This window comes from Panthera tigris, chromosome E3 (assembly GCF_018350195.1).
Source record: "Panthera tigris isolate Pti1 chromosome E3, P.tigris_Pti1_mat1.1, whole genome shotgun sequence".
NCBI lineage: Eukaryota > Metazoa > Chordata > Mammalia > Carnivora > Felidae > Panthera > Panthera tigris.
The window spans coordinates 6,343,059-6,370,941 of NC_056675.1; the positions used below are offsets into that span (position 1 = coordinate 6,343,059).

Sequence of the window (27,883 nt, forward strand, 5' to 3'; positions counted from 1 at the left end):
GAGTTGTTCGTTTCTACCATCATTTTTAATTTCCAAGAGTCCTTTTTGATCTTGGACTTTTTAATGTTTATTTTTGAGAGAGCAAGCGAGCAGGGGGAAGAGCAGAGGAAGAAACCCAAGCAGACTCCACGCTGTCAGCACAGAGCCTGACATGGGGCTCAGTCTCACCAACTGTGAGATCATGACCTGAGCTGAAATCAAGAGTCAAACACTTAACTGAATGAGCCACCCAGGCACCCCTGATCTTGGCCTTTTAAAAACAGAATCTTATTTTTGCTTCATGGAAGCAGTATCGTATCTCTCAAGTATGCTAATATTATTTTTTGTTCAATTTTCTTTCAAACAAGTTCCTTGTGGAACTCACAGTGTCAGTGTCTTTAGGTTTTCCCTCTAGGGATGGTCATATTTCCCAGAGAAAGATCTTCTAGGCTCCTGCCTAGAGGATATACACCTGTCTGATAGCATTCCATTTACCCAATGGGATGTGGGGATAAGTGGGGACTCACCATTCCCTATGCAATTTACTTAATCCCCCTGTATTCATCATGAATCTGTTTTTAACCTTGCCCAATATATTCTAGTACAGAGACTTTTTTTTTTTTTTTTTACCTAATTGAGAAAACAAACTTCCAGTTTACTCCCAGAGTGGGGAAGGGTCAGATGATCAGCTTTGTGGAGAGAATATAATGGCTTTTAAAACATTTTTTTTTTTTTATTGTACAGAATGAGAGCATGCACAAGTGGAGAAGGGGGGCAGGGGGAGGGAGAGTCTTAAGCGGGCTCCACACTCAGCACAGAGCCCAACCCCACAACCTTGAGATCATGACCTGAACCAAAATCAAGAGTCAGATACTCAACCAACTGAGCAACCCAGGCACCCCTATAATAGCTTTTAAAAAAATTTATTGGGAAATTCCTATATTCACAGGAAAAAAACCAATGGCATAATAATCACCAACCCCACCTGCCATTACCACATTGCCAGTTCTACCCCATTTATTTCTCTCTTCCACTTCCCTCATTCCATATTACTTTGAAACAAATTTTGAACATAATTCCATCTATAATCATTCAGTACAGATCTTGAAATTTAAGGACTTTTTAAAAAATATTTTTGAGAGAGAGAGCGTGAACAGGGGAGGGGGTAACAGTGAGAGGGACACACAGAATCCACAGCAGGCTCCAGGCTCCAAGGTGTCAGCACAGAGCCCAACACAGGGCTGAAACCCACAAGCCGTGAGATCATGACCTGAGCTGAAGTCAGATGCTCAACTGACTGAGCCACCCAGGTGTCCCCAAAATTAAGGACTTTTTAATATAACCTTAACATGATTAAACCTGAAAAAATTAACACTTCTTTAATATCAAAAATAACACTTCTTTAATGTTCAAGTTTCCAATTGTCTCATAAACATGTGTTTTATTTATGCTTACATTCATTTGTTGCAATAATAGAACTAATATCCACACATTCTGGCTGGTCAATATTTTTTAAGTTTATTTTTAGAGAGAGAAAATGATGGAGGGACAAAGAGGGAGAGAGAATTCCAAGCAGTTTCCACACTGTCAGGACACAGCCTGACATGGGACTGAAACCCACAAACCACAAGATGATGACCTGAGCCAAAACCAAGAGTCAGACGCTCAGCTGACTGTGCCACCCAGGCACCCCATAGTTAATAATCTTTTAAGTCTGTATAAGTTTCCCTCATGTGCAATTTTTCATTGGAATTTACTCAATGAGGAGATAGAGTTGTCTTCCAGAGTTTCTCACAGACTGGATTTTGCTGATCGCATCTCTGAAGTGTAGTTTAACATTTTTCTGTCTTCTTCATTTTCTGTAAATTGGTAGTTGGATCTAGATATTTAACAGTTTCTTTCTACTGTTCTATCTTCAAGTTCATTAATTCTTTCCTGTCTGCTCTATTCTGCTGTTGAACTCATCTAGTAAACTTCATTTCCGTTATGTTTTAGTTCTAAAATCTCAATTTGGTTTTTCATCTCTTCTATTTCTTTGCTGAGACTTCACTGACCCTAGGCTATCATCTGAATGATGTCTTTTAAAATGTGAACACATGGTAGAGTGGCAGAATGAGGTAGTCAGCCTCCAAGGTGGCTCCCAATGATCCCTGTCTCCTAGTCTTCATACCTTTGTGTAACTCCTCCCAAATTCTACCAGGGTGAGTCTGTGTAACCAATAGCATATGGCAGAAATGATAATGTATCACTTCTGACATTAGGTTATAAAGGACTATGGCTTCAGTCTTGAGCACGCTTTCTCTCCCATGCACACACTCTCAGATCATTTGCTCTGGGAGAAACAAGCTGTCCTATGGTCAGGAGATTTGGGTAGTCTGTGGAGAGGCCCATGTGATAGAGAACTAAAGTCTCTAGCCAACAGCCATGGAACCTACTACCTATGACATAAGTGAATTTTGAAGCATGACTTCCCCCAGTTGAGCCTTCAGATGAAAATGCAGTTCTAACAGAAGCCTGAATGTAATCTAATGAGACTTGGGGCCAGAACCACCAGCTAAGCTGTCTGCAGATCCCTGGCCCACACACACACAAAAATATGTATGGTAATAAAGTTTTTTTTAAGCTGTTAAGTTTGGGGGAATTTGGTATATAGCAGATAACAATGCATCAAGGTTTGTACCTGATTCCCTGATCTACCACTAATTAAACGATGCAAGACATCTTGCATTAAAAGATGAATAGCCTTGTGAGCTCCAGTTTCTTTCATTGGAGACCGATGACCATTTTTGCCCCACTTTTCAAGGTTGGTATGAGTTGCACATAAAATATACAAGAACATTATACGACTATCAAACCCAACATATTTTGCAGATGAAAACTGGAAGCCCAAAGGAATGAAAAGAATTGACAGATGAAGCATCAAGAAGCAGAGGAATTGCAGAACTTATCCAGGCTTCAACTATTTCAACAAAGAGCCAGGGAGCATCTGGCTGGCTCAGTTGGAAGAGCAGGTGACTCTTCATCTTGAAGTTGTGAGTTTGAATCCATGTGGGGTATAGAGATTACTTAAATAAAAACTTAAAAAAAGAAAAAAAAAGCCAGAACTGGAACCCATGGCTCATGATTTTGCTACTATACCTAAAATATCATGTGCTATTATCATTAAACATGGTCACTCCATGTTTCAGGAAAATAGCAGATAAATTATAGATCGTAGATGGTAGACCAAGAGAATTGCATTTTTTCTAACCATGACAAACTCGGCATCAATGCGAGAGAGTCAGAGTTGTTTCAATTCAGCTTTAATATCGTAAAGCTGACAAATGGTCAGTTAACTCCTCCTTTCTGTTGCCCTGCCAGTCACCCCAACACACGGAGTTCAGGCACATGGGCACCCAGCCAGAAGGTGACTAATACCATCTCTTTGCACCCAAGCCATGTACAATAAGCACATAGCTCCTTTTCTTTTAAACCTCGCTGGACAAGTTGGTATCAGTATCTTTAAAATACAAATGCTCCTTTGTTATGCAATTGTAGTAAAAAATAGTTGACTGGGAGGGGAGAAAAGAGGCTAGTAGTATTTGAGCCAACAAGGTCAGACCATTTGGGCAACCATGACTCACCTCAACAGGGTTTCAAACTTTTTTTCATTAAAAAGTTTTCTCAAAATATTTTTGTCAACTACCTCACCTTCTGCCTTTCCCCCAACTTCAGTCTTCTGATAAGGGGGAAAAGTAGCACTTAAAAATGTTGAAAAAGAAGCTGATCTCAATCAGATTAAAAAAATAGGTATATGTGGACTCAAACTGGCAGGGAAAACACAAGCATAAAAACAGTTGTGTTGATGGGGCACCTGGCTGGCTCTGTCAGTAAAGCATAAGACCCTTGACCTCAGAGTCTTGAGTTCAAACTCTACATTGAGCATTGAGAATAAAAAATAATTAATCAATCCAAAATAGTTGTGTTGGAATGGTAGGATCATTTTTCCATTCTTAGTTTTGTTTTTAATTAAAATATATATTTATATACAATATAGAACTATATATAGAACTATATATATTTATATATAAAATAGAGCTATATATATGTTTATATATGATATAGAATTGTATATATAGAACTATATAGTAATGTTTTATATACAATTTAGGTTATATTTTTTACACTGTATTTTTTAACTTAAAATTCAAATTTTATACAATGTCTTAACAGAATGGGATTTAATAAATCTTTTGGACTTAAATAATAACTAGTTATGGTTTAGTTTTTCACCCTATGTGTATCATTAAAGATTCTTTAGTTGCAAGCAACCCAAACTAACTCTGGCTACTTAAACAAAAAAGGGAACCTATTCTAAAGAGTATGGGAGAGCAGAGAGGACTACAAAGAAGCCTTGGAGAAGCAGGAAGCAGGTAACCACAGAAAAATGTCCATTCCACTGAGCATAAGGCCCTGCCACTGGAGTGAGTGAATGCTCTCCAACTATTTGTTTCTTCTGTGCTCAATCCCTAGGTCTAAGATTCAGAGTCCTTGGCCAGAGATGTGCCAAGCTAGGATGGCCTGAGCTGATAAATGAAAGAGGGAGTCTCTTGGGTCCACTTCCACGTGGGAAAGCAAAACACCAAAGATCTCATCCCACCAACATAGCCCTCAGCAGCGGGCATAGTCACCTCAAAAGTTGATGAGGATGCTCATTGGAAGATCTAATGTCCACTAAATCGTAGCTTTGTTCTCACCACTAAAGGAGACATTTGTGAGAACATGAATGGTCTCTCAAGAGTATTTCTTTAAGGTTTTTTTTTTAAGCTTATTTATTTATTGAGATCCTGGGGGGGGGGTGAGGCATAGAGGGAGGGAGAGAGAATCCTAAGCAGGCTCCACACTGTCAGCACAGAGCCTGACGCAGGGTTTGATACAGAAACTGTGGAATCATGATCTGAGCCAAAATCAAGACTCAAATTCTTAACCAACTGAGCCACCCAGGCACCCCCCTTTTTTTTTTTTTTAATATTTGAGAGAGAGAGAGAACATGTGAGCAAGGGAGGGGGAGGGGGAGGGGGAGGGGGAGGGGGAGGGAGAGGGAGAATCCCAAGCAGGCTCTGCGCTATCTGTGCAGAGCCCAATGCGGGGCTTTATCCCATGTCATGACCCGAGCCGAAATCAAGAGTTAGATGCTTAACTGACTGAGCCACCCAGATACCTCCCAAAAGTATTTAAAAAATTTTTTAACGTTTATTTTTGAGACAGAGAGAGACAGAGCATGAACAGGGGAGGGTCAGAGAGAGAGGGAGACACAGAATCCGAAGCAGGCTCCAGGTTCGGAGCTGTCAGCACAGAGCCCGACGCAGAGCTCGAACTCATGGACTGTGAGATCATGACCTGAGCTGAAGTCGGACGCTCAATTGACTGAGCCACCCAGGTGCCCCAGCCCCCAGCAGTATTTTAGGTGGACACCCACACATCTTTCCTCCTCACTTATCAAGGACCAGCAAAGACTTGCTTTGGGCATGACATTTTGGTGTAATGCTTCAGACCACAATAGAATTTGATCCCATCTCTACACTCAAATAATATAAATCAAGTCCAGTCCTCAGAGCATATCCCACATCCATCACAACACTACCTAGTATTGTGGTCCTAGGTCCTTCCCAGCCCATTCTACTCTCCTTATGACCATCACCCACACAGCTTTCCCTGAAGAATGTTCTGTACTAACAGGCATTCCATGAAAAGGGAAGGGGAAAGAAATATGAATTACTGGTTAAATCAAGTCTACAAGCCAAAGTTTGTCTTAAATAGCTATAGACCATTTTACTGTTTTTAGTGTCTTCCTTTAAGATCCTTAAAGGTAACCACTAAACCACACATTCTCAGGAGATGAATTCCACATGGCTTTAAGATGCAATTGTTTCAACGGCGTTTTTGATAGATGGAGGTGAATGTGTCGAAACTTTTATTAACATTCAGTTTAAAAAGCTTTACACCTGCGGCATGCCAAGATCTAGAAGATTCTTAAAGAAGTTACCCATTAGGGTGTGGTCCTTGGTTTAGAAGTTGTGGGGCCTTGGTAATTTTTTGTTAAGTGGTTTAAGAATTCACAATCTTGGTCCAGGGCTGGTAATACTGTGCCATTTTCTTCTCCCTTCAGGGAAGAAGAGACACTATTGTACCTGCAGGCTCCCAGCATGTTATTGTCGTACAGGTGGCTCTTTAACATCTTCTATGGATTAACAATTTGATCTAAATCAGCCTCAAGGCTCCCTCAGAAAAGAGGGTGAAGGAGAAAAGCACCAAAATATTTCTCAGGCTCTACCTTAAATACAGTTTATGTGTGTGGTAAAACATACGTGCCATAAAATTCACCACTTTTAACCATTTGTAAGTAGAGCGTTCCATGGCATTAAGTTCCTTCACATTTCTGTGCAACCACCGCCATCCGTTTCTAGAACTTTCTTGTCATTTCAAACCCAAGCTCTGTACTTATTAAACACTAACTCCTCATTTCCTTCTCTTCCAGCTCCTGGCACCCACCATTTTCCTGCAGGCCTCTGTGGGTTTGATACTCCTAGGTCCCTGATGTAAGTGAAATCATATGGTATTTGTCCTCTTGTGTCTGGATTATTTTTAAGTGCAGTTTTGATACATAGAACAGTGCCCTTACAGTGAGTAAGGACACAGTGTAGGTAGTTGTTACTTCTACATCAGAAGTCTTTAGCCTGGAGCCCTTGGATGAGTCCTAGGAATCTGAAACTCCTTTAAGAGATGGGTTTCCTACTTACAAAGTTTTGTAGGAGCCTTAACCCAGAAGATGCTGATTGCTGTTCTGGGTCCTCTCTGTTTTGAGAGCACCCCCTTGGTCCCAAACCAGTATTGACTGACTTCAGGTAGCAACAAACCACCAACATGGTCGTATTTGTTGTATGGCTCTGGATTTTGCTGACGATTCCAATTTGATGCCTAATGGAGTGTCACTCATTCCGTAAAACCCCAGCCCTATGTTTAGCGGGCCACTTAAGAACTTTGAGCTCACCTTCATATGAACACTATCTAATGCAAACGCAACTCAAAGCCACAATAAGCCACAACTTCATACCCATTAGAATGACAAGGATCAAAAAACCAGAAAACAACACGTATTGGTAAGGATGTTGAAAAATGGGAACCCTTGTGCATTGCTGGTCGGAATGTACAATGGTGCATTCCCTGTGGATAGTAGTATAGCAGTTCCTCAAAAGTTAAAAATAGAATTACTATATGACCCAACAATCCCACTTCTGTATATACACCCAAAAGAACTGAAAGCAGGAATTCCAAACAGGTATTTGTTTGGTATTTGCTCATAGTCAAAGCAACATTATTCCCAATAGTCAAAAGAACAGTCCGAGTAAAGATCCATGAGGAATGGATAAACCAAAATGTAGTATATACACACAATGGAATATTACTCAGCCTAAAAAAAATAAAGGTGATTCTGACACTGGCTACAACATGGATGAACCTTGAGGGCATTATGCCAAGTAAAATGAACCAATCACAAAAGCACAAATACCGTATGATTCCACTTACATGAGCTATTTAGAGTAGTCAAATTCGCGGAGACAAAATGTTAAATGGTGGTTGCCAGGGACTTCGGGGGAGGAAGAATGGGGAGTCCATGTTTACTGGGAACAGAGCTTCACTTCGGAAACATGAAAGAGTTCTAGAGAGGATGGTGGTGACTGCTACCCAGCAACGTGTAAGTTTTTTTTGTTTGTTTTTTGAGAGAGAGAGAGAGAGAGAGAGAGAGAGAGAGAGAGAGAGAGCGCGCGCGCGCACACACAGGGGAGGGACAGAGGGAGAAAGAATTTTTTTTTTTTAACATTTATTCATTTTTGAGAGACAGAATAAGAGTGAGGGAGGGGCAGAGAGAAAGGGAGACACAGAATCCAAAGCAGGCTCCTGGCTCCGAGCTGTTAGCACAGAACCCAGTGCAGGGCTTGAACTCATGAACCTCGAGATCATGACCTGGGCTGAAAAGTCAGACAATCTAGTGAGCCACCCAGGCGCCCCAGAGACAGACAATCTTAAGCAAGCTCCACACTCCGCTCTGAGCCGACTTGGGGCTCAAATCTTAAGACTTAGGTTTGATCTTATGATCCTAGGACCATGACCTGATCCAAAATCAAGAGTTGGATGTTTAACCAACTGAACCACCTGGGTACCCCTGTGAAGGTACTTTTAATGGCCCTGAACTATACACTTAGAAATGGTTAAAATGCTAAGTTTTCTTTTGCACATATTTTATTAAATAAAACACATATAAAGAAACGTCTAATGCTCTGTGATCATTATTCCCTGCTCCTGCAGAAAGGTTAAAAGCCTTGTGTGCAGTTTATCCCAAACCCTGTGTTCTGGAAAGAAACAAAATGCAGTAAGTAGCAAAATCATTTTTCAGAAGCTAGGATTGCCTTAGTTGGGTTTTTCAGTAAAAAAAAATAATAATAATTTCAGGGGTGCCTGGGTGGCTCAGTTGGTTAAGCATTCGACTTTGGCTCAGGTCATGATCTTGCCTTTCCCAAGTTCGAGCCCCACATCAGACTCTGTGCTAACAGCTCAGAGCCTAGAGCCTGCTTCAGATTCTGTGTCTCTGTCACTCTCTCTCTCTCTCTCTCCCCCTTCCCTGCTCATGTGTCTCTCTCTCAAAAATAAAAACATTTAAATAGAGATAAAAAATAAATCACTTCAGCATCATAGCCCCTCCCTCCTGCTCCCTTCCTCACCACAAGAGGAAAGCAGGGGGAAAGACAAAAAAAAAAAAAAAAAAGAACAAAATTCTAAACCAGAGACAGCAGGGCAAGCCTTTATGGGACTAGAGTGATTTCCAGGAGCCGGGAAGCTGCCCCTCAAAGGCAGCCCATTCAACATGGACGGGGGGGAGAAACTCAAAGCTAAGTCACAAGGGAAGCCCACCTGTCCGGTCACCCACCTCCCAGGGCCAGCACAGGCACCTGCCCAGTGATCACCTGCTAAGGTGCCTCACCAGGAAGTGTGAGTGCTCCTTCCCGCTCTGCAATCACTTACCTCACAAAAATGGTTCTCGATAATGTTCAAAGCAGTCAGGGCAACCTGAGGGTTCTCATGAAGTTGCAAGGCCTCAATTTTATCAACACCACCGATTTCTTCTATCAGGAGACACATGTTTTCCTTCTCTGAAAGCTTCTCTGCTGCCTGTGGGCATGTAAGAAAAAAAGCTCTTTGGAGGCGGAGCTTCGCCTCAGGGGAGTCAAAGTCTCCTGTTCCAGGATGGGCAGCCATAGTTTTATTTTTCCCTAATTAAGACTGCAGGATCTTACTCCTCTTTTGGGTATTTATAGTACACATATTTAGGTTTATATTAATTGCACAAAATACAATTTTTGCCAAGTAAGCTGCCCTCCACAAATACATTGCTATTACAGTTTAATAGCTATCTCCCTTCTAATTAATGGAAATGGTTTAAAATACAGTTTGAGGGGGGCACCTGGGTAGCTCAGTCGGTTAAGCATCTGACTTTGGCTCAAGTCATAATCTCACAGTTCGTGAGCTCGAACTCCACTTTGGGGGAGCCCTGTTTCTCTGTCTCCCCTTCTCTGCCCTTCGTGGTATTCTCTCTCTTCCCCTGTCTCTCTCCCCTTGCTCACTTGTGCCCTCTCACTCTCAAAAAAAAAAATAGTAATACAGTTTGAAAGAATGTTCAAGTAATGCTTTATTTTTGAGAGAGAACATGAGCAGGGAGGGGCAAAGAGAGAGGGGGACAGAGGATCTGAAGTGGGCTCTGCACTGACAGCAGTGAGCCCAATGTGGGGCTCGATCCCACAAACCATGAGATTACAACCTGAGCTGAAGTCGGATGCTCAACCGACTGAGTCACCCAGGCACCCTAAGTAATGCTATTTAAATACAGGTGTTCTGGCCCTACCCTCACCGTAAAGCCTTGAGAGGTAAGACTAAGGGGACCCTGAGCAACACCATGGCAAATAACCAAGTCCCCGGAAACAAATAACATGAGTGGATTTAATCCAATGCTCATCATCGGATTTATCATCTGGGGCTGTTCATTCATTCAAACACTTGTACATAGACTGTGGGCAAGGCCTACAAAACTAGAGCTCAAGATGGGATTTAGAAAAGGCCTTTTCATAACTCATTTTTGGGGCAGACAGGTAGATAATTGTTGCAATACAGAAAGTAGAACACAGTAAATGATCAGTGGTTTACGTTATAGAAGATGTGCATAAACGGCTTGAGAAGTAACATACCTTCTTGAAAAACAGTGATGCACCAGGGCCAACCATAGGAAACTCCCAGCATTCCCAAAACAAGGAATGGCAAGGACAACTTTTTGAAGGGTTAAGTGTTGCTTATTAGGAGAAGAGGGAATAATCCAGCTAGCTAAATAGCTTATTTGGGGAAAGAGAAATAAAGAAGCAGCTTTGGTGTCATCTCCGAAGAGCTCTGCTCTTTATTTTGTGAGCAAAAGAAAACCTCCTGGGGTCCAAATTAAACCTTATTTAGGTCACACCGTCTACCTGATGAGAGAGTCTGTACTGTTTTGTCTAAAGCTGGACACTCTTTGGTCCTATCTGGGGTCCAAAATGAGTTTTGGCTTTCAGTGAAGAAACCAAGGCAGGACCAATGAGCTAGGATAGCCTCAGAAAGAAAGCTGGGGGATGTGGGATGACCCAGGGCAAGCAGAGCCCTGGAGAAGGATTCTGGATGTTGGTAAAAGAGCAAACAGCCCCAAAGTCACTTCAAGCTGCACTCTGCCGGCCATTAGAGGCTCTCTGCTACCTTGTCCTCCTAACCTGCTATTCCAGTGCCTTTCTCTGATCTATCAGATGTGGTTTTCCCAGATGCCTCCAAGGAAAAAAAAATCCCAAATGTTTAACTCAAATGAAACAGATGAAGTTCAATTTCTCCAGCCCACAAGTGTGCTTTCACCAATGTGTTATGTCGTTATGTCCAACTTTGTCTACGGGCAGCCAAGTCTCTGCTTCATCCATGTGATTTGCTCAGTCTTCATGTCTAATTGGGTGCTATTTCAAATCTGTTCTTGACTCAGGTCAGTTCTTTCTAAGACAGTTACATGAAAAGGATGATTAAAGTGAGCTTTTAAAAGGAATCCCCTGGTGTTACTTTGAAATTCTTCAAACGGCTTCGTCGCATATAAAAGGACCTTAACCAGATGAATATAGCCAGCCTTCAAGATGGCCTCAGATGATCTCTAACTCCTGATATTCACACCCTTGTATAGTTTCCTCCCATGTTGAGTGGGGCTGATCTGTGTAACCAATCCATTCCATGTTGTTGGAATGACTTCCAAGGTTAGGTCATAAAAGCCACTGGGGCATCCACCTTGCTTTCCTAGATTGCTTGTTCCAGAGGAAGCCAGCTACCATGATGAGAATACACATAAATGGTCCTATGAAGAGCTCCAGGTCCAGGAAAGTGACAACTTTCCAGGCATACGAGTGAGCCATCTTGAAAGCTGCTCCTCAGCCTCCATCAAGCCTTCAGATGAAACTGCAGCCCCAGTTGACACCTTGAATCTCATAATAGACCCTGAGCCAGAACCATCTAGCTAAGCTATCCCCAGATTCCTAACCCCAGAATCTAGATGAGATAATAAAGTAAAAGCTTGGTTTGGGAACATAATTCGTTCCAGAAACATGCTCGTAATCCAACACACTTGTCTATCAAAGCTAATTTCCCCATAAGAAATAATGGGAACTCAGATGAATCATTCCACAAACCCAAAATATTCATATAAAAATCATTATAATACTGTAATATAATACAAAATAAATACAAGATAGAAAGAAACACTAATTAACCTGCACTTATCTTTGAAAATCTTTATGGCTGGTGTGAAGGAGACAAGGGAGAGGAGGGTTATTTTGTGGGACGAACTTCACAATCACTAATGGAATCACTGCTATCTATTGGCTCAATAGAATCTTTTTCTTTTCATGCAACTTTAACAAGGAGCCTATCCGATGACATTGCTTTTGCTCCTTTTGAGGATTTTGTGGAAATAACATTGCATTGTTGTTAAACAGATTAATTGCTCACACTGCTACAGTCTTATTTGTGTGGTGCTTTTCTACAAAATTTTGCACTGTCTCCCACATTTTACACATCTCCATAATCTCATTTGAAGTGAGGGATTCCTCTGCCTTTTTCTCCTCTCCTCTGCAGAGGTGATCTCCTGCAAAACCTCTTGCTGTTACTCACGAAGCAGACCCATCAGTCTGTCAGTGGTCAGCTCCCGGCCATGTTCCTCTACCAGCTCTTGAATGTCATCCTCATTCACCTCCAGTCCCATGGCCTTTCCCAAGAACACAATTTCATCAACAACTGCTGGCTTCTATTCATAAGCAAGCCCGTCTAAGTCATGTCCAAGAATGCAATCGGACCACAGTTTTCTCCAAGCAAAATCAAGGGTTCTCTTGGTGATCCCATACCAGGCTTTATTAATGATCTTGAGGCAGTTCATGATGTGCAAATGATTTTTCCAAAACCCTCGGAGGGTAAGGTTTGTTCCTTTGGTCACCTTGAAGCATTGCTGAAATAGTGCTTTGCTATGAAGCTTTTTAAAGTTCGAAATGAACCTCCTGATCCATGGGCTAGAAAATTGGAATGGTGTTGGGAGGAAGGAACTTGACCTTAATGAACTCAAGTTCCTTCAGTATGTGGTCCTCAAAGCCTGGCAGGTGAACAGGAGCATTATCCATAACCAGTAAGGTTTTGTGTGACAAATTCTTTTCTAAAATTCTGCAGGACTGAAGGCCTCATTGATCCACCCAATGAACAAGATATGAGTGACCCAAGACTTACTGTTGGACCTCCACATAGTGTTTAACTGGCTCTTCTGCACCTTGCATTTCTTGAAGGCTCATGGATTCTTGGAATGATACACGAACAGGGGCTTGACTTTAAAATCCCCACTTACGGGGCACCTGGCTGGCTCAGTAGGTTGAGTAGGTGGCTCAGTAGGCTGACTTCGGCTCAGGTCACAATCTTGCAGTTTGTGAGTTTGAGCCCCACATCGGGTTCTGTGTGGACAGCTCAGAGCCCGCTTAGAATTCTGTGTCTCCCTCTCTCCCTTTCCCTCATTCTCTCACACACACACACACACACTCTCTCTCTCTCTCTCTCTCTCTCTCTTTCTCAAAAATAAATAACCATAAAAAAAAAATAAAATCCCCACTTGTGGGGCACCTGGGTGGCTCAGTCAGTTAAGTTTCTGACTTTGGCTCAGGTCATGATCTCATGGTTCACGGGCTCAAGCCCCACGTCAGACTCTGTGTGGACAGCTCAGAGCCTGGAGCCTGCTTCAGATTCTGTGTCTCTGTGTCTGTCTGTCTGTCTGTCTCTCTGCCCCTCCCCAGATTGTGCTCTCTGAATAATAAGTAAACTTAAAAAATTATTAAAAACAAAATAAAAATCCCTGCTTGCATTAGCACCAAGCATGAGGGTGAGACGGTCTTTTGTGGGCCTGTGACTGGGCATTATGTGCTCTTATCTTGTAATGTCGGTCCTCTTTGGCATCTTTTTCCAAAAAAGCCCTGGCTCATCAAGTTAAAAACTTGTTCTGGCAGGTCACACTTGGAAACCATGAGCTTCTGGAACTCGGTGGCAGTAGCTTTAGCTGCCTTAGTGTCAGAACTCGCAGCCTCTCCATGTCTCGCAACACTATGGATGTCACTTCTCCTCTTAAAGTTATCAAACCAGTCCCTGCTTGCTTTGAAGACTTCATTTTCTGTTGACATACCTGGCAGTTTACTTACAGGGTTGGTGTACAAGGCCTTTGCCTTCTTGCAGACAAAGTTCTTGGGCACAGCATTACCTGCTGGTTTCTTCTATCTAAAACAGAAGCAACTTTTCTGTATCTTCCAGAACATGTGGCCATTGCTTTGATATTTGATATCCTTTTGCTGCATCCAGCCCCCTTCTTTCTTCTTTAATATCGTGCAAATGGTCAACATCGACTTCTAAAATCTTGCAATTTTAGCCACTCACATACCTCGTTCATACTTCTTGATTTCCTTCTTCACTTCCACCGTAATCATCTCCTTATTACCATCTTTCTTTTCAATCTTTTTCTGCCTGGGGGCCACGTCTAAGCTTGCATGGATGTTGACTACAGTAATTATTAAACTCTTGTCATATACTGTATTTAATGTAACTAGCAATAAGGCATAGAGTAAAGGGTCTATATCTACAGGCAACCTGACCTAGAATGGGAGAATTCCTAAGCTTACTCTTGTATGGAAAAGCAAAGGACTGTCCACAGGTGCTTTGAAGTGACAAAAAAATACACTAGTGCCAGTTGTGGGCACCTTCCAACATTCTGAAAAATCGTCAATTTCTGCCAAACACTGCAGCCTGAAACTGAGCATCCAAACATGGAAGATGATTGCCCACAATCCAGTAGCAAGAGAGAGAGAAGAACCATTGGCTCAGTTGTGATCATGGGACATTCAGCATCATGTATGACTTGTATTGCAAGGCATAGATTGTTTATCAGGTTAAAACTTACTAGAAATGTTTGCTTGTCTTGTAGAACATGCACAGAACAAGTTACTCACAATCCAAGGTTTTATTGTATTTGTTTTAGACCAGTAGGGAGTAACTGATCATGCAGCAATATAGAACTGACACAAATGGTTTATGAACATTGGCTTAATTTGCCTTTATTTCAGAAATAGAACTTTCCTGGAGTTCTAATTCAAGGCTTTGTAGTCCAATTTCAGCATCTATCTCTGCTAACTTCTTGCTTCTCTTTCAGGTGTATCCTATGTTTTAGCCTTCTAGAAGAGCCAGCCATGTGGTGTACAGGACTGCTTTTCCCAGCTTCAAACATTTGATTGGTTTCTCCATCTCACTCAGAGTAAGCCAAGGTTTTCACATGCCTTATGTGATATGGATGCTCTGAGCCTGACCACCACCTTCCATCCCTTTGCTCCCGCCCATCCTTGAGCCCTCTTTCCCCAGATATCCATAAGATTCACTCATTTCTCTTTGGTCTTTGCATGCATGTTCTTCCTGAGACAAGTTTCTCCTGACTACTCCATTGACGGGATCACCATTACCTTCCCGCTCTGAGCCATCAGCGACTGACCCTTCATCATATAAACTCCCAGTTGTCGGGTCTGTTTCTCTCCCCATTAATATATAAGCTCTACCAGAGCAAGGACTTTGTTCTGTGGTATCCTGAGCATCTGAAACAATGTTAGGCATATGATCACTCACTTGGAAAAATGAAGATGGGCCTTCTTTGAAAGGCCTCTTGTTTTTGTTTTCCATAGGATGCATGAACAGGAGGAGGGTTGGGGGAGTGGAAAGAGAATCCACATAGGGGTTTTAAGAACCAAAATAAACACCTTCAATTTGGAGACTGCTATTTCAAAACCAACCTGCTTAAAAAACAAAACAAAAAAAACCCAACCTGCTTAGAGCAGCTCACCTTGAGGATAAGAGAGATAACATCAAGGATGATGGTAACAATTTTGGGGTCTTGGATGGTAAGCAGATTCACCAGTGGCTCCAAGACTCCAGAGTGGACAAGCTGGATCAACTGGTCTATGGTGCCTCCAGTTGTGAAGTTTGCCACGGTCCAAACAGCCTCTTTCTGGACTTTAAATTCTCCCTGAAGAAACAATGTTTACAATCTTTATGGATCCTGAAGAACTTAAATATAGCAATGCTAACTTAGTTCAATTTCTAGGTAGGCTGGTGACAGCCAAGACTGTATATATAATTTACGTCGAACACATCAGCAATTTGCCTCTAGTTCTTGAACAGAGGATAGCACCTTTGAGAAGCCAAGGAGCAGACAGGCTCCCATTAGGACTTAGAGGAAGTTCTAAGTTGGAATGGACTCATTTCCTTAAGTCAGGTTATGGGAATAATATAACGAACATAAACCAATCCAGATAATCTATATATATTAGAAATTATCCTTGGGATTATTTTATTTTTTAACTTTTCAGAGAGAGACAGAGCGCGAGGAGGGGAAGGGCAGATGCCCTTAGTCTTTCGGATGCAGGGAAACTATGGACAAGAAGCTCCATAGCTACAAAGCTGAGCACACAAAGTGATCTCAGGGAATGAGCCAGACCAGAGGTGTCAGAGGAAGACCATTGAAATATCACTCAATGCATTCCTTGCATTTGTAAGAAACACTTTGCCCAGAGATCTGGGAGTAATTTATCATAGATCTTTCTATCCCTGTGCAGAAGGAGTTATTCCCATTTTATGGCTGGGGAAAACTGTGACCTCAGTGTAAAAAAAAAAAAAAAAAAAAAAAAAAAAAAAGAAAAGAAAGAAAGAAAGAAACTCAATAACCAAAAACAACTTTGGGCTCCAAGCCAACTGTAGTTCAAAAAGCAATTTGAAGTAAGATTACTTCTTGATTCAAGGCTGGATGTCTTTTTAATTTTTTTTAATGTTTGTTTATTTTTGAGAGAGAGAGAGAGAGATGAGACACAGAATCCCAAGCAGGCTCCAGGCTCTGAGCTGTCAGCACAGAGTCCAATGTGGGGCTCGAACTTAGGAACCATGAGATCATGACCTGAGCTGAAATCGGACACTTAACCGACTGAGCCACCAGGTGCCCCCATGACAGGAGGTTTCTGATGAGAATCTATATAGACTCATGGTGGCACACAGGATAGGAAGCATCTAATAGATCAAAAGATGCCTTGATTCAGGTTGCACACCTAGGAACCCACCATCCAACCCCCAGGGCAGGACCACCACCGGCAGCTTCTCTTTCCCATCCTATTCCACTTGCCTCCCTGCCCCCAACCAGACAAAACCACTCCTGGCTTGTGTCACCTATAGATGATTAAACTGAGCCCATCCATTCAAAGGGGACAAAAAGAAATGCTGACGGATAGGAGTTGTCCTGGGGAGGGAAGTGGGAATCTGGAGGAAGAAGGAGGTTTTGTTTTACTTCTACTCTTATATCTGGATTTTCAGTATATATTACCACTCCAATCAATGTGATTTTTTACGCTGAAAAAAATCCAGTGTACAATATCACTATAACCCAATAGGTTCTTCCTCCTCAAACAACAAAACTTCCCCCTCTCTTGACAAGTAGAGTGGATGCCACATTCTTCTAACACCAAAGATAAGCCAATATTTACCAGCTCAGGATTTTTTTCTGAATATTTGAGCTGGGGGGGTGGGGCAGGGGTGGGAGGGGTCACCTTTTCATTGAACAATGCTTGTTTAGTCTCCTAAGTCTTTAATGGGTTGTCCAAAATGGATGCCTCTTCCTTTTTTTTTTTCCCCAGGGAGAATTAGGAAACTAAGGTTTCATAGCTCTGTTGTGATCTCGATTAATTTGCTTCTTAGGTGGTGTCTGAACTCCTGAAGGGGTTCAACGTGGGGCCAATTGGAAAACAGCCTTTTGTCACAGAGTGCACCACTTACGTTTTTTAGCAGAGCCACCAAGGGAGGCAGCGTGCCACAAGCAATCAGCTGCTGGATGTGCTGGCAGGGCCCTGCGGCCACGTTGCTCAAGGCCCAAGCCGCCTCCTTCTGGATGGAGGACTTGGGATGCATCAGGAGCTGGGGCAGCACGTTCAGGATGCCCGCGTCAATGGCCACCTGGGTCTGGTGATCCGTTCCTGTGACGATGTTCCCCACGGTGCGGAGAGAGGGGGTCTGGAAGAACAAGGCTGCAAGTGTAAGCAAGCTTTGCCAATTTATCACAACAGAAGGGGACAGTCACACCAAGCTATGTGCACTCCCAAATATGCGTCCTGCTATGTTGATGGTGCTCAGGAAACCTGTGAATGATGATCAAATCCATGATCTTTATTAATTCAGCACATCCGTAGCCATTTGCATAGTTTGAAGGTACTTGCTAGCCTCTCAACAGTTCCAGGTTCAGTGAAACAGAGGTCAAGGGATGGCTTTATTAAGAAATAACACTGTCCTTTCCATAATCTTACACTGGGAAAATCGCTAAATTGATTACAGTATTTATAATGTGGTAACTTCTACTGAATTTGTATTTAGCAGGAGTGTCAGGTTCCTGCTGTATATTTAATTGGAGCTAATGAGATCCCAATGGCATTTGTTGATGTGTTCACAAACACCCTCTCAACACTGAAGGTCCCCAGGATGGGTCTGCAATTGGGCTCAAGACAACAGTCCTCTGAGGGCTGACTGTGCATTCATTTTGGTTTCTCTGCACTGTAGTGGTTGCCCCAGCACAGACCACCAACAGTTCTAGAGTTTTCCTAGCCTTTCATGCTAGTTATCTGCTACTCAAGTGAGAGGTGGAATAGGCCAATCACAGCCTTGGCAGGATGGTTCCAAATGGGCCCTCGACACCCAGGACATACAGCTTCTTATTTCTTCTTATTCTCTTCATACCCTCCCTCCTCTCAATATCATCTCCCCAAACTAACCTTGATGTCTGAATAATATTATGCTAATCTAGGCACAGATGATTGCGAAGCCTGCATAAATATACAAGGCTAGCCATAGAAGTCAAAAGGGGCACCCATGTTTTAAGGCATATCTTCAAGAAGCTTATAAGTGACATGTTTCCTATCCTAGCCAAGTATTTGATGTTGACTTTGTTTCATTTTTACCTAGACTATTTCAGTAGTCTAATAACAAACTGGGGAGAGGATAAGAGGGAATTTTCTTTTACCCTTAAGAAATTTAAATGTTATAATGAGCTTTACGTTAGCACACACACGCACACACTCACACATACCCTGCGTTAGCCAACTGGTTAACATCCACATGCACAGACCACTGGAAGGAAAGGCCACAAAAGGGTGGAGGGACCAGAAGCAATTTCAATGTGGTGTTTTTCTCTACTTTCTAGTTACCAGATTAAGAAAAAGTAAGTTACTTAACATCCACTAGGCTTTTCGATCAAAATACATTCAAGTCCTTGGCTAGACAGTAGCAGAGACCAGGGCAATGCAGACCACAAGCTTTGTTCTAGGTAAAGTATTAGAGCTGATGGTGGGAGAGGTCTCACTCAAGTGAGTATGACTCCCGCATGCTAGTTGGAAGGTTCATGCAGAGACAGGCAGGACCGGGGACATTTACCAAGATATTGAGCTCCGAGCTGGTCATGAGCTGGACCAGCCTGGGTAGGACGCCTGTGTCTACCACTTGGCCGATGCGCTCATTACAGCCATCACTGAGGTAGGACAGGGCCCAACAGGTGTCCGAGAGAACCTCGTCATCTTCGTGCTGCAGGAGGTGGAAGAGCACGGGCAACATTTGCTTCACTGCTTTCTTGCAGGGGTAAGGGCTCTTGTTTCGGCAAAGGTTGGACAAAGTCCATGTGATGTTCCGCAGAAACGTGATCTGTAACAAGGAGACTGCTTCCAGCATCAGGGGCAAAGAAGGAAAAAGGCCAATGGCTACGTCTCCTTGCCATATTTCATCAATATTATTGACCAGTGTGAAGCAAAGAATTTGAGCTTCATGCAGACTTTGTTCTCAGTAGTGATGCACACTAGGGAGACCCTGAACGAGTTTAGGTTTCCTATTCAAATGTTATATGTAGGTTTCCTTGGATTCTTCAAAATGTCCCTCCCACCTGGACTCGGTTGATGACCCTGTTTTCATTTCTCATTGACAAAACAAAGGTCAAGCAGGAGTTGCTTGGTCTGCCTAGTAACCCTACCAACATGTGGCAACCACATTTCTGATCTTTGTTCAGGGGTCAGTCTTCCTACTCCACATCTGGATCCCATTTTTGCCTTTGAAGATTCTGTCCCCACAACCACCTTTCTGCCCTGGATCACTCCCACACTCTGGGACCCCTCCCTCTCTCTAGCCATGGTCCTGCTTCTATTTTTAGAGACCAGCCCTCAAGGATGTGTCTATATTTGCGTGTACCTTGCAGCTTCTTATTTGTTCTTCCACCCCTCTGGTCTGATTTCTGCCCCTACTTCTTTTTACTTAGTGATGAAATCAGCTTTTTCCAAATCACCAAATCCAACAGCTGCTTTTTCAGTCTTAAAGTTACTATCCCTATCAGAGGTATTTAGTACCCCTCTTGAAAAAGCTCTTTTTGGCACCTATGACCCCAAACCTGCATTTCTATCGCCAAATGGGCTGTTTCTTCTCAGTCTTTGGGGTGGGCTCTGCCTGTCTTCGGAGTGTCAGAACTCTTGAGACTTAGTCACAGGCTCTCCTCATACTCTAGGTCAGGGGTTGGGGCAAATTCTTTCTATAGAAGGCCAGATAGTAAACACTCTCAGCTTTATGGGCCATAGGGTCTCTCTGGTACAACAAGTCATCTTTGCCCTTGTAACATTACAAAAGCAACTGACAATATGGGCATAAATAAATGGGGATGGCCATGCTCCAATAAAACTTTATTTATAAAAGTAAGCATCTAGCCCTGCTCTAGATGATCTTGCCCAGCTGGATGACAGATGCATGCACAATCATCTAGACCAACATTATCCATCCTGACATTGCTACGATGGTGTCTCTCACACTCTTCAACTTCATATGTACAACTAAGGCTCTGATTCCTTCTTCCCTCCTTCTTCCCATTTCTCTAGGAGGACCGTCATAACAAGCTAACCCAAAACCGGAGGGCATCTTTGCTTCTTTCTATCTCCCATGTCCAACATGGCAGCATCCCATCTCCGTTTGCTATCATTTTACAAGCAGCCAGAAGGGTCTTTCTAAAAGGTCAGATCACTTCACTTCCTGCCTTGAGATCCTTCAAAGGCTTCCCTCTGTCATGAGGGAAGCATGAGGAAGTCTAAGTCCCTTGCCCTACTTGTCCTCTTACATTGCTCTCTCCTTGTGAACTCCCTGGTCATGTCAGCTTTTTTCTGGTTCCATTAGATCAGGTTTTCTCCCACCCTGAGGGCTGGGTATTCCCTTGGCTTTTAGAAGCTACCTTCTCTTTATTTTTGTTTGAAGCAAATCTAAAACCCAAATTTATCTCCAGTGGGGTCAGGGTGGGGGAGCTCTATTGTTGCCACATCAATCAACTTTGACTCTAAGCTTCAAATCAAGACCCAGTACCCAGGAACAGAACTGGCGACCCATTAATTCTATCTGTGCCCCTTGAATGGAGAGCTTAGTCATCTACTTTTGAAGGACTATAATTTTAGAAAAACTCTAATGGAACTCTTCCAATGCCACCCCCCCAAAAGTAAAATCAGCACTAGTGGGCCCTGGGGGCAAATTTCCATCAACCTCTACCCAAGGTGATATTCAGTCCTAGGTCTTGCTTATAAGTGCTGTCCTAAGGGGCAAGGCAGCACCCATATGACCTAACTGACTGGAAAATACTTCCACAATTTCATAAACGTGTCACCTAGCTAGCTTTCTACTTTAAAGACACTTACAGGTATGGTTGATGAAACCAGGGCCAGCAGATGTGGAATGGCATTGCTCGAGATAACCAGGTCTCTGAATTCTGGGCCATCACCTTCAAATAGATAAGAATGTGACATCTGAACAGGGAACAAAGAGAATCCTGGGGGTAAGCAACTACTTTTTTAAAAGGCTGTGCAAAGGGTGAGATGCCAAAATGCATTCCTGGGTTGGGCAAATACTTAGGATAGCCATGAACTAGATTCTCTGTCTCCATCATGTTGGTTGGGTAGATAGACCAGATGTGGGCACCACACAGCAATGACTGTCATAGGCAGTCTGTGGACACATCAAGGAGCCAGCCAATAGCCCAGGAATTGTCCTCGAGACTCTAAATGCCGATGGTACTTCATAGCATGGTTCTCAAGAAGATGAAGGCTATTACAGGCCAAATTGTCTTCCCAGAAGATGTTGGCATGGGACAGAGGCTTCCAAAAGCAACTCAAAACCAAGTCTGGGGGATGGGTAGATGCTAGCCATCTGCTATCTGCTGCTCAAGCGAGAATACCAATTTGAGACCCTAGAAGTCTCAGTTTGTAATTCTTCAACCACCAGGACAAGGCATATGTTACTTTATACCACCCGATTTTGCCTGTTCCTTACTGAACCAGACAAAATGAGGGACAAAGTCTCTGTAATAGGTGGTTCATTTCTGCAAGCATTTACCACGCAGACTTACTTTATATTCTGCATTTGCTATCCCAATACCCTAAGTCCTTGGAGGTCTCATCACAGTGTTTGCTTCTGCTGATTCAGTCATGGTGGGTTGTTGACTCTCTGAACTTGAAACTGCTAACATTTGGCTGATCTTAATTTGTCAAAATCCAGAGGGGCCCAATTGAGTTCATATCCCCCCCAAGAGTATTGTATTTATATCCAGCCAGGAATGGTAGAACTTTCAACCCTTTCTCACTAACTCCTCAGTTCATGCTTTCCTGGCCCATGCAGGAAATACAGCAGCAAGCCCCAAACTCACAAGGCCATTTTAGGATTGCATTTTCAGGGAAGACTTTTACCCCAAACTGAGGAAATATTATCTTTTGTTACATTCCCTTGGCAACTTTTACTGGAGGTAGAATTTTTTCAAGGTCCTGAGTTATGAATGGGTGTGTCATAAATGTCACAGTGCATGAGTCAAAGACTGGTCTTCTGTTCCTGAGGCCATTGAGACCTGAGGCCGTAGGACCCCAGTATTGGCAGATGGCCTTAGGTGGCCTTTAGCTTTCAGTATGTACTGCATCATCTAGTTTCAGCTTTAATTTTCAGCCTCTGAACCTGACTCTGAACTTTGGAAAAGCCTGTCAGAGCCTCCCCACTGTTTCTAGATATTTAAACTCAGATGATCAAGTCTATGATGCTACCTAAAGAACTCCCATAGCATGCCAGGCCAGGTGCCTGACCCACTGGTTTCCTAGCCCTTTATGAGGAGAGTCTTACCTGCTATATTACCAAGGGCCCACACTGCCTGTTCACACACAGTCATGTGGGGGGAAGACAGGAGCTCAACCAAAGGTTGGATGGCCCCACTTTCCACAACCGCCTGAGTCTGCTCTGAAGTCCCAGAAGCAATGTTGGTCAGAGCCCAGGCTGCCTCGAACTGCAAGCAGGGGTGAAGTGATGACTTCAGGAACTCCACCAGCCTGGGAATGAGCCCAGCTTCAACAATCAGTTTTAGAGGAGGGTTCCTTTCACGGGACAGCATTTTCCTTCGCAATCAGAGGGAAAAAAATAAAAGCAAGTCATGTGAGTCTGATATTAAGAACCTCCTTTATAAATGCTCTTGGCATTTCTAGCTATCAAACAAGACTAACAGCTGGGCCAGAGCCACTTAATATCCTAAAGTCCAGCCCATGGCACTTGGCAGTGATGAAGCAACATTTTTCCCTTCAGGTATTATCTATGAGCAGAGATTCCTATAGAGGCCAATTTAAATTAAGCAATTCATCTCTGACAACACTTGCATATCTTAAGATGTTCTCAAGGACAGTGTAGAGGAACAATTTAGTCTTGTTTTTGAATGGACTCACCTTCTCTTATGTTGCGTGGGCATTTTGTCACTGCCACAAAACCAGGAAGGCCCCTGAAACTTATTCCTAGCTTGGAACCTATGAATAGCAGAGTCTGTTTAGCCATACCTGGCTGCCTGGGTGGCCTGGAAACATAGGTCTGGATCTGAGGCATTCACACCATTGATTATTTCTTGCAGGTTGAGGCTGACCTGCAAGGAGAGATGTTTTTGGGTCAGAGTCTCTGCGAAAAGGAACCATGAAGGTCATCTGGTCTAGCCATCTATCTGATTAGAACAAGCTGGCTTGGGCAGCATGCTGGTCTGCATTAGGGGAGAGAAAGACATTTGGTGGTCTTATAGGACACACAGATCTGTGGGACCCTTCCCATGCTCTGGGGAAGGGGTAATTCTTATAATCACTTGGATTCCCAGCACCTTTTCATTCCATGAAGAACATGCTAGTTATGATCAGCAAAAATAGAGTAAGGATCTCCAAAAATTCTCTTCTCCAAAACACCACCACTACCACCACCACCAACAACACAAGTAGAATCAACCTTCCAAACTCTAGAAACTGACCAAAGGCTTATAGCCCAATTTGTTTTGAGCCAAAAAGATTATTCAAGAAAAACAGCTAATCTTGAAAAGAAGAATTCTAGGAAACAAAAATGCATCAACGTATGAACAGGATTATACATCCTGATCGACTGGGATCCAATCTGGGAAGGCAGGGGTGGTTCAACATGGGAGCATCAATGTAGTAGGACATATTAATAGAATATTAATTCTATTAATAGAATTAATGGGGGGAGGAACACAAAATTATCTCGATAAATGCAGGGTAAGAGCATTTGACAAATTCAACCACCCTTCCATGATAGAGTAGCTGGAAATAAAAGGAAACTTCCTTAACCTCATAAGGTCATTTGTTTTTCTATAAAAAAAAATCCCCCCTCAAGGGAGGGGAGGGTGGGTGATGGGTATTGAGGAGGGCACCTGTTGAAATGAGCACTGGGTGTCATATGGAAACCAATTTAATAAATTTCATATTAAAATAAATACATAAATCAATAATAAAAATAAAAAAATCCCACCTCTCGCATCACAATTAATGGTAAAAGATGGAAAGCTTTCCCCTTAAGATCAGGAACAAGACAAGGATGCCTCCTTGCTCTTATTCAACATAGTATTGGAAGTTCTAAACAGATTAATTAGGTAAGAAAAACAAAGCCATCCGGATTGGAAAAAGAAGTAAAATTGTCTCTATCTGCAGAAGACAAAAACTTGTATATGGAAGATCCTGAAGAATCCCCCCACATACACACAAATTAGAACTAACAAACAAGACATAGCTAGGCTGCAGGGTTAACATACAAAAATCACTTGCATCTCTATATAGTAGCAGTGAACACTCCAAAGCTGAAATTAATAATTTTATTTACAATAACATCGAGAAGAATAAAAGACTTGGGAATAAATTTAGCAAAAGAAGCACATGACTTACATGCTGAAACTATTTTAAAAAATTAGAGAGGGACTAATATATTAAAAAATACCCCATGATCATGAATTGAAAGAATGTTGTTAAGATGGCAATACTCTTATAAACTGGTCTACAGATTCAGCATAATCTCCATTAAAATCCTAGCTGTCTTTTTAAAAAAAAAAATTTTGAATTTATTGTCAAATTGGCTTCCATACAACACCTAGTGCTCATCCCAACAAGTGTCCTCCTCAATGCCCATCACCCATTTCCCTTCTCCCCTACCCCCATCAACCCTCAGTGTGTTCTCTGTATTTAAGAGTCTCCTATGCTTTGCCTAAATCCTAGCTGTCTTGCTAGAAGAAACTGGCGAGTTGATTCAAAAATTCATGTGGAAATGCAGGGGATTCCAAATAGCTAAAATATCTTGAAAAAGAAGAACTAAGTTGGAAGACACTTCCCTATATCAAAGCCACCACAAAGCTACAGTAATCAAGTCTGTGCTACACGGACATAGGGTAAACATGTTGATCAATGGAAGAGAATCCGAAGTCTACAAATAAACTCTCACGTGTATGGTCAGCTGATGTTAGACAAGGGATTTAAGACCATTCAACGGGGACAAGATGGTCTTTTTGATACTGGGACAATAAGATATCCACACATGGGATGATGAAATTGGACCCCTAACTCACACCATTTACAAAAGTTTATTCAAAATGGATCAAAGGTCTAAATGTAACAGCTAAAACTATAAAACTCTTAGAAGGAAACTTGGACATAAATCTCTGTGACCTTGGATCGGGCAATGGATTTTTTTTTCATGTTTATTATTTTAGACAGAGAACATGAGTGAAGGAAGGGCAGAGAAAGAGAGAGGGAGACAGAGGATCCGAAGCAGGCTCTGTGCTGACAACAGAGAGCCTAATGCAGGGCTTGAACTCATGAACCGTGAGATCATGACCTGAGCTGAAGTTGTTTAACCAACTGAGCCACCCAGGCACCCAAGGCAATGGATTCTTAAATATGATACCTAAAGCACAAGCAACCAAATAAAAAAGTAGATAAATTGAACACTTTCAAAATTTAAGACTTTTGTTCAAGGATTCTACTAAAAAAGTAAAAATGACAATCTACAGATTAAGAGGAAATATTTGCACATCATGTATCTGGTAAGGGTCTAGTATCCAGAATAGACAGTGTAAAGAACTCTTACAACTCCACAAGAGAAAGACATATTACTCAATCTTAAAACTGAGCAAAGGGTTTGAATACACATTTCTCCAAAAGATACACAAATAGCCAATAAGCACATCAAAAAATGATCATTAGTCGTTAGGAAAACATACCAAAATTCCAACAATATAGCCCTTTGTACTCACTAGATGGCTACAATCCCAGAATGGACAAGTGTTGGTAAGAGAGCCAGCATGTACAATGATACAGCTACTTAGGAAAACAGTTTGGCAACATATTTGTTTCCTATCGTTTCTGTAAAAATTACCACAAATTTAGTGGCTTAAAACACCACATCATCTTCTAGTTCTGGACATCAGAAGTTCACAATCAGCTTCACTGGACTAAAGGCAGGGCTGGCTTCTCCTGGAGGCTCTGAGGAAAGAATCTGCTTCCTTGCCTTGTTCAGCTTCTAGAGGGGCCATTTGCATTCCTTGGCTTGTGACTCCCTCCCTCCATCTTCAAAGCACAATACGCTAATCTCCCCTTCTGTGGTCCTATCACCTGCTCTGACTTGTCCTTCATCCTTACTGTAAGGGCCGACGTGATTCACTGGGTCCATCCAGATAATCCTGGATAATCTCCCTATCTCAAGACCCTTAACTTAATCACATCTACAAAGTCCTCTTTGCCATACAAGGCAAGATTTATAGGTCCTGGGGATTAGGAGATGGAGGTATTTGGAGGGGGAGCCACTGTTCAGTTTACCTCCAGCCTCAAAGAGTTAAACAGGATGACAATATGACCCCGCAATTCTCCTCCTAGGCATGCTCTAGGATGTGAAAACACATCCACACAAACATTTGTGCACAAAGCACCATTATTCATTATAGCCAAAAAGTGGAAACGCAAATGTCCACCGACTAACGAATGGATAAACAAAACTTGGCATGTCCATACAATGAAATATTATTCAGCCATAAAAGCCATGAAGTCCTGGGGCGCCTGGGTGGCTCAGTCAGTTGAACATCTGATACTTGATTTCAGCTCAGGTCATGATCTCACAGTTTCTAAGTTTGAGCGCCAAATTGGGTTCTGCACTGACAGTGTGGAACCTGCTTGTGATCGATCGATTGATTCATTCATTCATTCATATTCTCTCTTTCTCCCTCCCTCCCCCTCCCCTACTCACATGTGTACACGCACATGCTCTCTCTCAAAATAAATAAACTTGAAAAAAAAAGGAATCAAGTATTGACATATGTTACAACACAGACAAGCCTTGAAAACATTATGCTGAGAGAAAGAAGCCATGTACAGAAAGTCAGAGAATGCTAACAGCCATTCCGTTTAATGGCTGCTAATGTGTCATCAGATCTACTTCCCCAGATCGAATTTAGCTCTGCCCTGTAAGACTCCTAATCCTAGCAGGGTGCAATAATGCATGTGGATGGTTAAGATGGGACACAGACAGTGGCAGATCATAAAAGGATGTAGAGCCACGACTATCAGAATCTAAGAAGAGAAACTCCCCAGTCAAGGTATTCCGGAAAGGACCCACGAAAGACAGCCTTAGGCTGCACATCAACGCAGAATTTGCACTAAGTGAGGTTGGGGTGGATGGGGAACTGATGATGAAGGACAGCACTCGGGTCCTAGGCAAGACTTTATATGTTGAGTGACTAGATGTAACCCCTCATTTCTTATTTCTGGCCGAGGGATGGTAAGTTCATTTCCATTAGAAGCTGCACTTCATCTACCCCATCTCGCTCAGAACATAGATCCCAGACTTACAGCCACAAAGGTAATGGCCCTTCGCTTTCCAA

The 27,883-nt window shown here is 42.5% G+C and overlaps 1 protein-coding gene across 1 annotated transcript in view; it reads right to left on the reverse strand.

Annotated features, from left to right (window-relative positions):
* Window positions 1-6,007: 6,007 nt before the first annotated feature.
* KPNA7 (karyopherin subunit alpha 7) overlaps window positions 6,008-27,883 on the reverse strand; it is a 121,001-nt gene continuing 99,125 nt past the window's right edge. The window contains exons 4-11 of the mRNA XM_042970959.1: window positions 23,526-23,608; window positions 22,828-23,096; window positions 21,363-21,445; window positions 19,087-19,350; window positions 17,443-17,676; window positions 15,467-15,649; window positions 9,040-9,186; window positions 6,008-6,121 (exon numbers count right to left, since the gene is read on the reverse strand). Coding sequence (XP_042826893.1) covers window positions 6,008-6,121; window positions 9,040-9,186; window positions 15,467-15,649; window positions 17,443-17,676; window positions 19,087-19,350; window positions 21,363-21,445; window positions 22,828-23,096; window positions 23,526-23,608 — 1,377 coding nt within the window. The remainder of the gene's footprint in view (window positions 6,122-9,039; window positions 9,187-15,466; window positions 15,650-17,442; window positions 17,677-19,086; window positions 19,351-21,362; window positions 21,446-22,827; window positions 23,097-23,525; window positions 23,609-27,883) is intronic.